The 14,839-nt window shown below is 38.6% G+C and overlaps 1 protein-coding gene across 4 annotated transcripts in view; it reads left to right on the forward strand.

The window, feature by feature from the left end:
• The window catches only part of LOC129839957 (zinc finger protein 664-like), a 32,182-nt gene extending 18,108 nt beyond the window's left edge, over nucleotides 1-14,074 (forward strand). The window contains exons 1-3 of one of the 4 annotated variants that reach the window (XM_055907706.1): nucleotides 9,052-9,364; nucleotides 10,234-10,408; nucleotides 12,215-14,074. In XM_055907706.1, the coding sequence (XP_055763681.1) occupies nucleotides 9,356-9,364; nucleotides 10,234-10,408; nucleotides 12,215-13,485 (1,455 nt within the window). In that variant the 5' untranslated portion in view covers nucleotides 9,052-9,355 and the 3' untranslated portion in view covers nucleotides 13,486-14,074. Of the gene's footprint in view, nucleotides 1-1,071; nucleotides 3,484-3,690; nucleotides 5,351-9,051; nucleotides 9,365-10,233; nucleotides 10,409-12,214 lie in introns of those variants that run through there. The other 3 variants (XM_055907707.1, XR_008757120.1, XM_055907705.1) reach the window with 3 other exon arrangements.
• The last annotated feature ends 765 nt before the right edge of the window (nucleotides 14,075-14,839 follow it).

A 14,839-nucleotide genomic window follows, 5' to 3' on the forward strand; every position in this document is an offset into this window, starting at 1 on the left:
AGGCGTCAAGGCGTCATCAGTACTTATAGGTCATGTCAACCACAGATCTCACACTCTTCTGTTTTTTCACGACCAGTAACGTCTCCCCTACCAAACTTCTCTCTCTTCACTCTGGAAATACACTTGATAATATTGTTTTGGAAATTCTACACAGGGGTCACTCGAAGTCAAACTTAAATGAATCATTGTTTATTCACAGTTAAGTGGAGAGTTTCCAACCAACTCAATGCACCATAGTACACATCGATCGGGAGCTCTGCTGGGGCAGTCCCAGCAGTTACATTTAAGTCATTTACATTTGTCCAGTTGTCCTATATACGGCTAAACTAAAATCTACAGAACATGAATTGGTTCCTGCATGTGACTGGCTGTTATCCCGCAGGCTCAGTTTCCCAAGAAACTGATCAATGTCTCCTATCTTAACATCCAGAACATATTCTGGGTGTTCTGCCAACTGGTCTGAGGGTCACAGTCACCTGCATGAACCAAAACCGAGTGAGAGAAGAGCGAGCACTCTCTTCAGAAATAAAATTCCAGCCCAATATCCTATACATTACCATTCTACTTATTTTTGGTGAATTGTTACGTGGTACAAATGCTTGCATGAAAATATTGTAAAACATCTGGAATGTGGTTTCATGTTTTCTTGTTTTGTTTTACATTGCTGATTGCATATTCATTTTTAAAATATGTATATATTTTTTTATGTTTAATTGTATTATGTAGAAGAGACCAATATGTTGTTGGTGCCCTATGTCCCAATACTCAATGTTGTAGTCCTGGTCCTGAGAATAGAGACCAGGATATGTTGTTGGCCTGGGTCCCAATACTCAATGTTGTAGTCATGGTCCCGAGAATAGAGACCAGGATATGTTGTTGGCCTGGGTCCCAATATTCAATGTTATGGTCCTGGTCCTGAGAATAAAACAGGTTTAAAACTACAACAGAGAAACACGTGTCTTACAGTGCTACACATCTGTTATAATAAGTGATTTTTCCTGCTTAATTGAAGTATCAGGTGTAGTTTTTCACCAGTTATAAAGTGTGTTTGTTGTCTCTTTATGTTTCTAGGCTGCAGGGAGGGAGATGCAACAACAGCCTTGAGAACAACTGGACTCAAATAGAACTCTGTTCCAAGTTGCTGTCAGGTAAAAGTAGACGATAGCAGACAACAAGATTCTTAATGTAGCCTTGAGACTGGAATTCTCTCTTGGCAACCCCCTAATCCTTATTTGAACACTGTGACAACAAAGTAACTGTACTGTAGTTTACACATTTATTGTCTTCGGAATGAACACTGAAAAAACAATAGCTTGGACAAAAAAAAACATTATGTAAAACTTGTTGGGATTTTATTTTTCCTTCAGCAAAGTACCCGTCTGCTATATCATGTTTAGAAATCTGTCATATTACTTATCTCACTTTCCTCCTAAAGTGTGCACTTGTTCACCTCCACTGTTTTGAAAGTCAGATTATTAATTATATGACCAGATACTCAAGAGCTTCCGAGTGGCTCAGCGGTCTAAGGCACTGCATCTCAGTGCTAGAAGCTTCACTGCAGACCCTAGTTCGATCCTGGGCTGTATCACAACCGACCGTGATAGGGAATCCCATTGGGCGGCGCGCAATTGGCCCAGCGTTGTCCGGGATAGGGGAGGGTTTGGCCGGGGTAGGCCGTCATTGTAAATAAGTATTTGTTCTTAACTGACTTGCCTAGTTAAATAAAAATATTTTTAAAATACTCAAGTCGCCACCCTAACAATGAAAAAAGATCATCTTCTGTGAAGTTTATCAGCGGTTGGCTTCCAACGTTATGGTGCATTACCCACCTAATGTACTAGAGTGTGGGCCAGTGACAGGGATCGAGGAACTAAATCCTATCAGACAGCCCCGTTTCTCTTAAAAAATATAAATATTTGTGACTGTATCTATTGATGTTCTACTCAGTATGCTTATTAAACTCAATTCACACTGGAGAGAAATGTTGTGGAAAGAGCATTGCTCATTCAGGGTCACTGAAAAAATACCAGAGAGCACAAACGTGCAAAGGTGGAAAAAGTACTTAATTGTCCTACTTGAGTAAAAGTAAAGATACCTTACTAGAAAACGACTCAAGTAAAAGTGAATGTCATCCAGTAAAAATACTACTTGAGGAAAAGTAAAAGTATTTGTTTTTAAATATACTTAAGTATCAAAAGTAAATGGAATTGCTAATATGAACTTAAGTATCAAAAGTAGAAGTATAAACCATTTCAAATTGCTTAAATTAAGCAAACAATATGGCACTATTATTTTTGTTATGTTTATGGATGGATAGCCAGAGGCACACTCCAACACTCAGATATAATTGACAAATTAAGCCTTTGTGTTTAGTGAGTCTGCCAGATCAGAGGCAGTAGGGATGACCAGGGATGTTCTCTTGTTAAGTGTGTGAATTGGACCATTTTCCTGTCAAAATGTAACAAGTACTTTTGGGTGTCAAAATATATGGAGTAAAAAGTAAAAGTTGGCAAAAATATAAATAGTGAAGTACAGATACCCCAAAAAACTACTTAAGTAGTACTTTCAAGTATTTTTACTTAAGTACTTTACACCACTGTAAACTTGTCATCTAAATGGAAAATGTCATAGTGAACAGTTTATGTATAGAGGGGGATGTTGAGGTGGGTGGGGGTGTTCAGAGCTGTATCTTATTTAATTAACTCCCATTACCCATTAAATAATTGTGTAATGTAGAATAATGTTTCAACATTACAAGGTGTGTATTCATGTATTCAATTGATCAATAAATTAAATCCATTATCTGCTTAACAACATCTGCTTCTCACTATGGACCAGAGGCCTCTTCTAGAATAAGTTTGCCCCAAAAAGATCTAGACATATTTATTGTAAAACCCTTTACCAGGTTTTAGTGCAGCTGATGGGACATACAGAAGAATGCTGCTATAGGAAATGTAGTTGTGGTTCTCATCCTCTGTCTCTCTGGCTTCATGTGGTTCAGGTGAGCATCTTTCTAAGACTTATCTTCTACTTTATCATTTTGATTTGTTATCAACGTGATTGTTATTCAATGATTGACTCATTCATTCACTTGTGTAAAAAAACATTAAAGTCAGCAGGGAATGGACAGGTGAGTTGAGGTCAAAAAGTATTTGTTTTCTTTCAGATCTTTTAACAGTGCTCGATTAATCTTGCCTGGCACAATGGAACCAATGGAATATTCCCAAGGTATGCTTATATTGTCTGTCTTTTCTCCTCCAGGGAGACTCAGTCCAGTGTATGACAACGTCTCAGGCATGGCCATGGCCCCTACCGTGGCACAGACTAACAGGGTGATGCTGACTACGCCAATGTCCACCTATCTTGCTCCAATAACCAGGAAGTGACTCTGTACTCCACTGTCCAACCTCCTCAACCACAGAAAGAGGATGAGGATGTCCAGTATGATGCTGTGAAATTCAACTGCCCTAGTGCTGGGACCCGGTGAGTAAGTCCAGACATTACAACATCTCACATAAATGTTTTATTAGATGGTACTTGTGCTTGACACTTAGGAATGCATAAAACACTTGTATGTTAAGCAGAACAGCAGTTGATTGGTTTAAATGTGTTAAAATCTACATGATTACTTAAAATGAGACCCCAAAAGTGAAGATTGATGATGACATGTTGTGTCTCTTTTCATAACAGACCTACGGCACAAGAAGCTGAGTAGGACACCCCTCTAGTCATCAAACCCAGAACCAAGGAGACCACAACCAACCACAAGACCAGAATACAAGATGATATTGTCTGCATCCCAAATGGTACCTTGTTCCCTCTGGTGCACTATGTAGGGAATGGGGTGTCATTTTGGATGAAGCTGAACACCAGAAGACAAGATGACTCTGCCTGGACTCCCAATCACGGCCCGTTGTGATACAGCCTGGAATCAAACCAGGGTCTGTAGTGTCACCACTTGCACTGAGACACAGTGCTTTAGACCGCTGCGCCACTCGGGAGCCCTACTATAGGGGCTTGGACAAGTTCTACATGGGTCGCTGGCTAATGGCTTGAGCCTGAGCTGACTGAGCTTCTTTGTATATCTGAAAGGGAACAAGATAATACACCTAACTCGTCATTGCAGGTTGTTTTTTTTAGCTCTTTGCGTGTATTTTATCGAGAGGAAACTGTTGCCTATAATGTTGTAGAGTGTCATGGTCATCGCAAAACAAACTGGGAAATAATTTCTGTAACTTCATTAATGTGGTGGTCACACTGTTGTTCACGTCGGACCCTATTCAGATTTGAGAATTTAACATCGACTTAAGTCCCAAAATATTGCCTAATGTCCATGTTTTATTGACTTCAGTCCATATTAAGGCTACATATCTCAAGTCTGAATAGGGACCTTCATACACATCTTGCAATTAACATTGTAATTGCTTAGATTTTTTGGCAAATGCAATATAATTTATCATGAGAATGATTTTGGGTTAAATCATCCCTTTTTAAACAAAAGTATACGCTGGGCTTGATTTCACTTAGTACGCTCCATGTATTAAATAACACAATATAATCAGTTTTATTTAATGAGGCCTAACAATAAATGTGCACAGTGATTTAAACATCACATCCATACACCAGACTAGAATAAACTTACAAATAGTCTGTCTGAAATGACATCATATTCCCTATATAATGTCGGTTGACATTTGGGATGCAGAAATCCTCTAACAGTTAGAAGCCAAACAAATGACGCCGGGAACTCAATGTCCATATGTTTTTTAAATTTATTTATTTAAAAAATATAGATTTTTATTTTTTATTTTTTTATTATCAACAACAAATCAATACAGAAAGTACATAAGGGAACACAAGTATATATAGATTATATACAATGGACAATCGAGCTAGGGGGTACAATATCACATTACAATTACACAATGACCTTAAGGGATTAAGGGACATACATATACTTACAATTCTAACAGCTTTTTTGTTAGTAGAGTATTTAACTGTCTTAAAATACAGTTCAATTTCTTTTTTGTAGGGTAAGAAAATGTGTTTTTTTGTTTGTAAATTTACATGTGTATATGAAATTTGGCCAAAAGAATAATGAAATTAATGACATAAAAATATTCCAGCTTATTTCTATCGTATGTGAAGAATCCAAACAGTACATCTCTCCACAATAGTGTAAAATCTTCATAAATGTGTTCAATTATAAACCTACTGATGTCTTGCCACAGTTTTCTTACATGAATACAATGCCAAAAAAGATGCAACACTGTTTCTGGGTGGTCATTACAAAAGGAGCAATTTGAGTTGATGTTTTCCTTAAACTTCTTCATATAGTGGTTGGCAGGATAATATTTGTGAATAATTTTAAAGGAAACTTCCTCAATTTTGTTAACAAGTAGGTTTGTGTGTGGCAACATCCAAACTTTTTTCCAACAGATGTTAGTCTTGTGGATTGCCGATGCAATGACGTCACACAATTCATCAACGCCATGGTGATGCGCGGTGACAATTTCTTTCTTTGGAAGTGTTATAGAGTGGGCGTGGCAACACGCTTAGAAAAAAAGGTGCTATTTATTTTTATTTTTAATTTCACCTTTATTTAACCAGGTAGGCAAGTTGAGAACAAATTCTCATTTACAACTGCGACCTGGCCAGGATAAACCAAAGCAGTTCGACACATAACAACACAGAGTTACACATGGAGTAAAACATTTACATTTTAGTCATTTAGCAGACGCTCTTATCCAGAGCGACTTACAAATTGGAAAGTTCATACATATTCATCCTGGTCCCCCCGTGGGGAATGAACCCACAACCCTGGCGTTGCAAGCGCCATGCTCTACCAACTGAGCCACACGGGACCACGTGTAAAACAAACATACAGTCAATAATAAAGTAGAAAAATAAGTATATATATAATGTGAGCATATGAGGTGAGATAAGGGAGGTAAAGGCAATAAATAGGCCATGGTGGCGAAGTAAATACAATATACCAATTAAGACACTGGAATGGTGGATTTGACAGTAGATGCTATCTAGAACCTTGAAGGTTTCTTCGGCTTTCTCCATAGGAGAACCATTTGAAGAACCCTCTTTGGTTCCAGACAGAACCTCTTTGGTTCCGGGTATAAACATTTTGGGTTAAGGATTCTACCTGGAACTCAAAAGGGTTATCCTATTGGGACAGCCAAAGTACCCTTTTGGAATCCATTTTTCTAAGAGTGTACAGTGCACAATGGCGGACTGGCCGTCGGGAGCACCGGGTAATTTCAGAAAATGGCTGACATACAATGAAGTAACTCACTCCCTGTTCTGCTCAGTATGTCTTGCATTCTCAAAACCTTCAGCCAGTGATAGTGCATTTGTCAAAGGAGGCATGCAGGTCTGGAAACATGCCCATCACAGAGTACAGGAACATGAGTGAAGCAAGACCCATAGAGAAAGTGCATTAGTCTTTTTCCTCAGAGCCAGCAAAGCAGACATCCGTACCCTTCTGAGTGATAAGCAAATGTCAGCTCAATGAGACCAGGTCAGAAAGAGGAGGCAGGTCATGGAACGTGTGATTGATCAAAGAGGAGGCAGGTCATGGAACGTGTGATTGATCAAAGAGGAGAAGGGTCATGGAACGTGTGATTGATCAAAGAGGAGGCAGGTCATGGAACGTGTGATTGATCAAAGAGGAGGCAGGTCATGGAACGTGTGATTGATCAAAGAGGAGAAGGGTCATGGAACGTGTGATTGATCAAAGAGGAGGCAGGTCATGGAACGTGTGATTGATCAAAGAGGAGGCAGGTCATGGAACGTGTGATTGATGTAGTTAAAGTTATTGGTAAATGTGGGCTGAGCTACAGAGGACACAGACATGAAGCTGCATATAACTTGGAAAACATGGCCAACAATCATGGCTAGTTTTTTGAGCTTATATTGTTACTAGTGGTAATTACCTCCGGGTTACTCTGAAGCAGCTATGCTATGACTCTTCCTTAACAGGCTGACAAGGGTGAAGGAACATTTGCTGTGAGTTAAAGCTTTTGTACAGAGGCATGTTTTTGGGACTTTCATATTATACTTGCAGTTATGTAGCCAATGTTCAATTTCACTCAGTGTATAGATGTGTTTATTGTGTGCTGTTGGCTTTATGGACACCAGTGAGGGAACATTGTAATCTACATTTGTTTGTAGAGGAGTTCTTTTTTGACTTTTGTATTATACTTACTTACATTGTTGTAGCTTATGTTTAAGTTCGGTGAATGTGTGTGTGTGTGTGTGTGTGAAGTTTTTTGATACTTTTGATATGCTTGATGCTTGAATATAAAGATAATAATTTGAACATTTGAGCTAACTCTGTATATCTCATTCTCGTTTTAAAAAGTGTAGGCTAATTGTTTTGTGTGTCTAGCCTTGTACATTTGTATGTGCTATGATTGGTGTATTCCTAGTGAGTTTTTGAGGGTGCACCCATAGTATACCTTGAAAACTCAGTGTTCAGAGAGGCTACTTGTTGGTCAGTCCCAAATGTTTGTATTTTGTAATATGGATAACTTTCTTCCCAGATGAACATATTGTCCAAATGTATAACTAGTTTGGTACCCGTTACATCAACAAATAGGGTTAGCCTAAAATATTAGCGGTCTGGTGGTTTGCATGAACAGGGTGGCCTGTGATGTAACCAAGGTCTTATAATGAGTGACATCATCCTCGCCTCCTCCATGGAGGCTACACGGTTGCTCCTGGCAACGGCTCAAGGTTCTGAGCACGGTCGCTAGGCGACGGTCCAGGAAGGAGAGTGGCCACGGAGAACAGAGGATAATGGAAAAGAGATTCCCTCATGACATCACAGACTGTACTGGGGCAGGGAGAGGAGACGCAGACAGACACAGTAGGGTGCAGCGACGGATCCTAGAGAAGGAGAAAGAGAGCGAGAGAGAAATGGAGTGAAAGTTGAGAAAGAAGAGGAATAAATTATATTTTTAATTTATCATGTTCTCTCCTCTAGCTGAGTATATATATTCATGATAACATAACTTATTGCATCTTAATGTTTAATAATGCACTGATCCAGAGGTGTCAGGATAGAGGGTTCATCTTTAAAGTGGCCTCCAAACCTGTAGCTAGCTAACGTTAGCTATATTTTAGCTATAAAGGATTGTTTATTGTTATTTTGAAATTACATCTTTATTTTATTATTTATTTATTGTATACAAGTTATATACATAGACAGAAGGGAGTTAGTTATAAATACAGTATATTTGGCTGTAGTTTAGTTTAGAAGAAAGACTTACGCAGTGGTGTGAAGTACTTAAGTAAAAACAATTTAAAGTTCTACATAAGTCGTTTTTTGGGGTGTCTGTACTTTACTATTTATATATTTGACAACTTTTACTTTATTTTGAATGCTTAGCAGGACCGAAAAATGGTTCAATACACACCTATCAAGAGAACATCCCTGGTCCTCCCTACTGCCTCTGATCTAGCGGACTCACTAAATACAAATATTTTTTTGTAAATGATGTCTGAGTGTTGGAGTGTGCCCCTGCCTATCCGTAAATAATAAAAAAACAAGAAAATTGTGCCTTCCGGTTTGCTTTGTATAAGGACATTTGAATTATTCATACTTATATTTGAACAATTACATTTACTTTTGATACTTAAGTATATTTAAAACCCAATACTTTTACTCAAGTATTATTTTACTGTGTGACTTTTACTTGAGTCATTTTCTATTAAGGTATCTTTACTTTTACTCAAGTATGACAATTGGGTACTTTTTTCATCACTGGACTTAGGTTTATTTTTGACCGGAGAATTACTTGTGAATTAGGTTTGATGTACCCATTGAAAATATTTGCATAAATAGCTCTTTGTCCTATCTGTGTTGGTGGTGAACCGCAGCTGCCATTATATCAGCAGCGAAAGACCGGAACATTTAATTCCCAGACACTCCCTCACGAGAGAGAGATAGGCCTGTGGAGATTCTCCCTCTTTGCGCATGTGTTCCAAGTGGCTGTCAGGTAAAAGTAGACGATAGCAGACAACAGGATTCTTAGTGAAAGGGGGTGTTGTTGAACGTCTTCTTGACTTTACTCGACTTTTATAGATCACGTAAAATGTTATCCAGGAACTTTCTGAGGTAATACTAGGCTATATGAGACGTTTATTTGTTCTAACTTACGTTTTGATATTTAAATAGATGTTTGATTGCTCTGGTCTAGGGGCGCATCATTTGCAGTCTTGAGAATCGAATTTTCTCTCGGCAACTCCCAAGTCATTATCCGAACACTACAACAAAGTAGTCAAACTGTACTGTAGCCTACAACATTTCATTCCATACAAAGAAACAATAGCTTCCACAATGGATCGGGTAAGTCTGGTTTTAACAGTATAGGCCTGCTGTGTTGTAACCGTGTAAAATGTGTTCGGTTTAAACCGCTGGACAAGAAACCATGACGGTTAAACGTGTAGGGATTTTCTTTCTGCAAAGTAGCCTAATACTATATCATTTTTAGGAATATGTGACTATGACCTAATAATCTCTCCTTCCTCCCAAAGTGTTCACATTCTTTCACTGACTTCGAATACATTGTCCATTATTTGACCAGATACTCAAGTGGCCGTTCTAACAAAGAAAATAAATGTCTTCAACATTGGAAGGCAATCGATAAAGAGGCAAGATCAGGTGGGACCATTATTGCCAATGAGAGGCAGATATGCGTGTTTCCACTAGTTACACAGCCACAGAGTCAAACGTCTATCGTATTTTTATTTCGGGTTAGGAATAACGTTAGAAGTGTTGTTAAGGTTAGGGTTAAAATCAAATTTTAATAAGATCAATGGTAGAAATGGGCGTGGTTTATGGTTTTGTTTGCTGTAACTAGTGACGACCAGGCACTACTCCCATATAAAGTTTCCTACTTTTATCAATACTCTCCTAACAACCTAATCTTTACGAAATGTATATTCCATCAAATAAGCCAGAAGCCAGCTTCTGGGCCCAGTTATCCCTCTCGCTTCGTCTCTTTCTCGCTGGTTGAAAGGAAATGACTGGTATAAGAAATATGGTGGAAACTCTGACTGTCCCAAGCCTCCACTAACCCAATGCTATGAGATTTGTTTGTTGTAGTGAACGATTAAACATTTCAGGAAAAATTTGATTGTCATGCGATACACCCAAATCAATTAGAGGTGTAGACTAAATTAATCAAATATTTAGTTTCATTTTAATCTATGTAGAATACTTATTGCGGCCAACAGGACAGAGCTAGCCCGTCCCCCTCCACCCTCCCGGAGTCCCCAGGTCAATCGCCTCCCTGTACTTTACTGCTGGATCTGGTCGACTGCAGGAAAACACCGGGGCAGAGTGGAACTGAGAGAGGAGAAGAGGAACATGGAGATTTGATTTCATTAAGTAAGAACCATGGCGTGTGGATTAGACTACAGTCTGCTTCTGTAACAATTAATTGATGAGTTATATATTGATGAAAATATCTGGTCGTTCCACCCAATTTTAAGAAGTGTAACTTGGTTAAAAAAAAGTTTGATTTCACATCATTTTAACATTCTGTCATAAAGAGCATGTGTTCAACTAAAGAAAAAACAAGTTTTCTCATCTCGAGGTTAAATAAAAATAAATACTTTAGTAAGTGCCAATGTGCCAAATAAAGTAACATGGTTGACTGTAATGGGGGACAACTAAAAACAACAAAACCGCTATTTTACATGGGTATATTAGTCCTTTAAATCAGCCATGAATCCGCTGGTGATGGGAATGGAAGCTAGTATTGTATTGTGCAACAAGGAGTAGCAATTGAATGCAATTTTCACAAAAAAAGTTATTGTTCAAATATTTCTAGCATGTCTATGTATGGGGAGAGGATTGACTTCCTCAGTTTTCCACCACAAAACAGCAGTAAATTGTCAAAAACAGTAGAACCTGCTCACCTGCTTTTACTCTGATTTGACTATTAGATGTTCAATGTTTATTTTTCAAAAAATAATTAAAGAACAGTTTCATCATATTGAAACAAGAGTTCAGTTAATGTATTTAACCTGTATTTAACTAGGCAAGTCGGTTAATAACAAATACTTATTTACAATGATGGCTTAGGAACAATGGGTTAACTGCCTTGTTCAGGGGCAGAGCGACAGATGTTTACCTTGTCAGCTCGGGGACTAGAGCTAGGAACCTTTCGGTTACTGGCCCAACGTTCTAACCACTAGGCTACCTGCTGCCCCAAACAGGGTAGACCTTAAAATGAGGGACAGATGTAAATGAATCACTAATCACTTTAAATAAATTATGTTCAGAAATGACTGTCAAGGTCACCAAATAACTAGGCCTTTACATGCACACTAATAATTTCCTATGAAACTGATTATGGCAGTAGGCTGAGTTTGGCATTAGTCATGTAAACACCTTACTCTGCAGATCTTAATTGGTGTAAGGTCATAACAGAAGGAAGCATACGCCTTTAAAAATACCTGGTTGTCTGATCAATCTTTAGAATGATTAGGACATGTAAACACTTTAATCAGAGTTATAGAGGTGTATTTAATCTGCATGTTCTAACACAAGCAGCGCCAGCTAACTTCTTTTGACCGAGTCCAGTGAGTTCAGGAAAAACTGAAAGTATGCAGCTTGGAAATATTTTCACATACACATTTTATTTGTCCGAACTCAGAATCAAATATGCTTAAATTACATTGCCGCTGTTGTAGCACGTTTATTTTGATAGCCAATTTTATGCATTTATCAAAGTCCCGTCAGATAGTCTGATTTCAGAGGTTTATTCGGGAAATTGTTCTACTTTCCAAGCATGTCAACATTTAAATCAAACTCCTATACTAATTGATTATTCACAATAATCATATTATTCTGGCTTGTAACCATACTCAAAGATGGTAAAACTTGGAGTAATTATTGTATTAGGTGGGTTAAAATCTTTCTAGAAGTTAAATAGGGTTGACTGAGGGACTTGTCAAAATGCTGAATTGTGTAACTTTAGCAAGTCTTTATTCATATTAAAAATTGGATTAATCGAATTCTCCATGTGTTATGTATTAAAGGGCACTTTATTTCATGTAACATTGATTTAAAATGGATTATTGAGGCACAGTTATTACTGGAAAAATATCAAAGGGATGCAAAGGGCATTAATTTCATGGGAAGACCCATATTTGCAAAACCTAACTATTCAATGTCTTTGTTTCACAGGCAACATCCCTAATCGTTGCTCTCTCAGTGGGAGGGCCTTATCATCTGTGGAGCCTCAACAACCTCATGATGCTGACAAGAAAGAGAAGAGTCTCTCCAGATCAGAACACCTCACGAAACACCAGCAGAGACGTATAGGGAAGAACCCTCACCACTGCTGTTCTGACTGTGGGAAGAGTTTTGCTAAACAGAAGGAATTGATAATTCACGAGAGTATTCGCACTGTTGAGAAACCGTACCACTGCTCTCAGTGTGGGAAGAGTTTCACTGCATCTAAAATCTTAATATCTCATCAGAGAATTCATACAAGGGAGAGGCCTTACCCCTGCTTTGATTGTGGGAAATGCTTCAAACAATCAGGAGCCCAGACTAAACACAAACACACAGGAGAGAAATCTTATTGCTGTGATCAGTGTGGGAAGAGCTTCAATCAATCAGGAGACCTGACTACACACCAACGCATACACACAGGAGAGAAGCCGTATAGCTGTGATCAGTGTGGGAAGAGCTTCAGTCGATCAGGAGACCTGACTACACACCAACGCATACACACAGGAGAGAAGCCTTATAGCTGTTATCATTGTGGGAAGAGCTTCAGTCGAACAGGAGACCTGACTACACACCAACGCATACACACAGGAGAGAAGCCTTATAGCTGTGATCAGTGTGGGAAGAGCTTCAATCAATCAGGACACCTGACTACACACCAACACATACACACAAGAGAGAAGCCTTATAGCTGTGATCAGTGTGGGAAGAATTTTGTTCGAGATTCCAATCTGATTGCACACCAACGCATACACACAGGAGCGAAGCCTTATAGCTGTGATCAGTGTGGGAAAAGCTTCAATCAGTCAGGACACCTGACTACACACCAACGCATACACACAGGAGAAAAGCCTTATAGCTGTGATCATTGTGGGAAGAGCTTCAGTCGAACAGGAGACCTGACTATACACCAACGCATACACACAGGAGAGAAGCCTTATAGCTGTGATCAGTGTGGGAAGAGCTTCAATCAATCAGGACACCTGACTATACACCAACGCATACACACAGGAGAGAAGCCTTATAGCTGTGATCAGTGTGGGAAGAGTTTTGCTCTCGATTTCACCCTGACTACACACCAGCGAATACACACTGGAGAGAAACCTTACTCCTGTCTATGTGGAAAGAGCTTTGTTCAGTCAGGATCACTGAAAAAACACCAGGATGCACAAATGTGTAGTTTTTTATCTCCCTCCTCTCTGGCACCAGTTTCAGATCTCTAAATGAAGTTTCAATAGGAAACATATTGGAAACAGTCATCCATCTCCCATTCTCTAACAGTTTACTAAGTCTGGTTACCATGGTAACCTGTGTAGCATAATATGCAGCTCTGGATCCATATGTATCAAGTGTCTTGGAGTAGAAGTTCTGTATCTTATTTCATTAACTCCTATTGTCCATTAAATAATGTAGAATAATGTTTCAACAATTGTAGGTTCATATTAATGTGTGAAGGAAATGTTGTCTGAAGAGAGAGCCTTGAATTGTACATCTTGTCTCATACAATTATTGGTTCCTTTAGGTGCTGGGTAAAGATGTGAGGGGGAGATGGTCATGACCCCCCTCAGACCTTTTAGCAGAATATGTTCTATAAGTTAAGATAGGAGACAGTGCCAGTCACATGCAGGAACCAAACGTCAGTGGTGAATTAATTATGAATAATGTAAATCATGCAAATATAACTTGTCTGTGTAAGCAGTATATAAGAGAACGGGACTGCCCCGAAAGAGCTCCCGACCGTACTATGGTATTTTAAGTTTGTTGGAACTCTCCAGCTTCCTGATTAAAAAATAATTATTAATTTAAGTTTTACTTTGAGTCCCTGGTGTTCATTTCCATGACACATGTATTCAATACAAAAATACATTAAATCCATTGTCTTACGTGAAGGAGATGTCGCACTGCATGAGGCAAATGGTGGTCACACCAGATACTAACTACCTTTTTTTAAAGTATCTGAGACCAACAGATTCATATCAGTATTCCCAGTCATGGGAAATCCATAGATTAGGACCTAATTCATTTATAACAATTGACAGATTTTTTTTGTATGAACTGTAACTCAGTAAAATCTTAGAAATTGTTGTATCTGTGCTGTGAAGGGCTCAACAGTGGAACTGCTCTGCACATATCAACATCCAAGTTATCATGTGGTCTCAGAACCAAACTGGTATATACAAGAGAAATGTAATGAGGTGCCTAAAATCCTGAGCTCGGTCCAGAGTATGCAGGTCGTGCTGAGTACCTTGGGACTAAAGAGAAAGACTGCACCCTGAGAATCACAGACCTGAGAGAGAGAGATTCAGCTGAGTACAAGTTCAGATTTAAAACACAGTATGCAGAATGGGGGTACAGCTTCCCTGGAACAACTCTGACTGTCACAGGTAATATATCATATCTACTTCTTCTACTACTACAACTGCTAATACAGGTAATATATAATATCTACAGGTAATATACTGTATATCTACAGGTAATATATCATGTCTACAGGTAATATCATATCTAAAGGTAATATATAATATTTACAGATAATATATAATATCTACAGGTAATATTACACAAACAGTTTAAGAT

This window comes from Salvelinus fontinalis, chromosome 40, assembly GCF_029448725.1.
Source record: "Salvelinus fontinalis isolate EN_2023a chromosome 40, ASM2944872v1, whole genome shotgun sequence".
Classification (NCBI taxonomy): Eukaryota; Metazoa; Chordata; class Actinopteri; order Salmoniformes; family Salmonidae; genus Salvelinus; species Salvelinus fontinalis.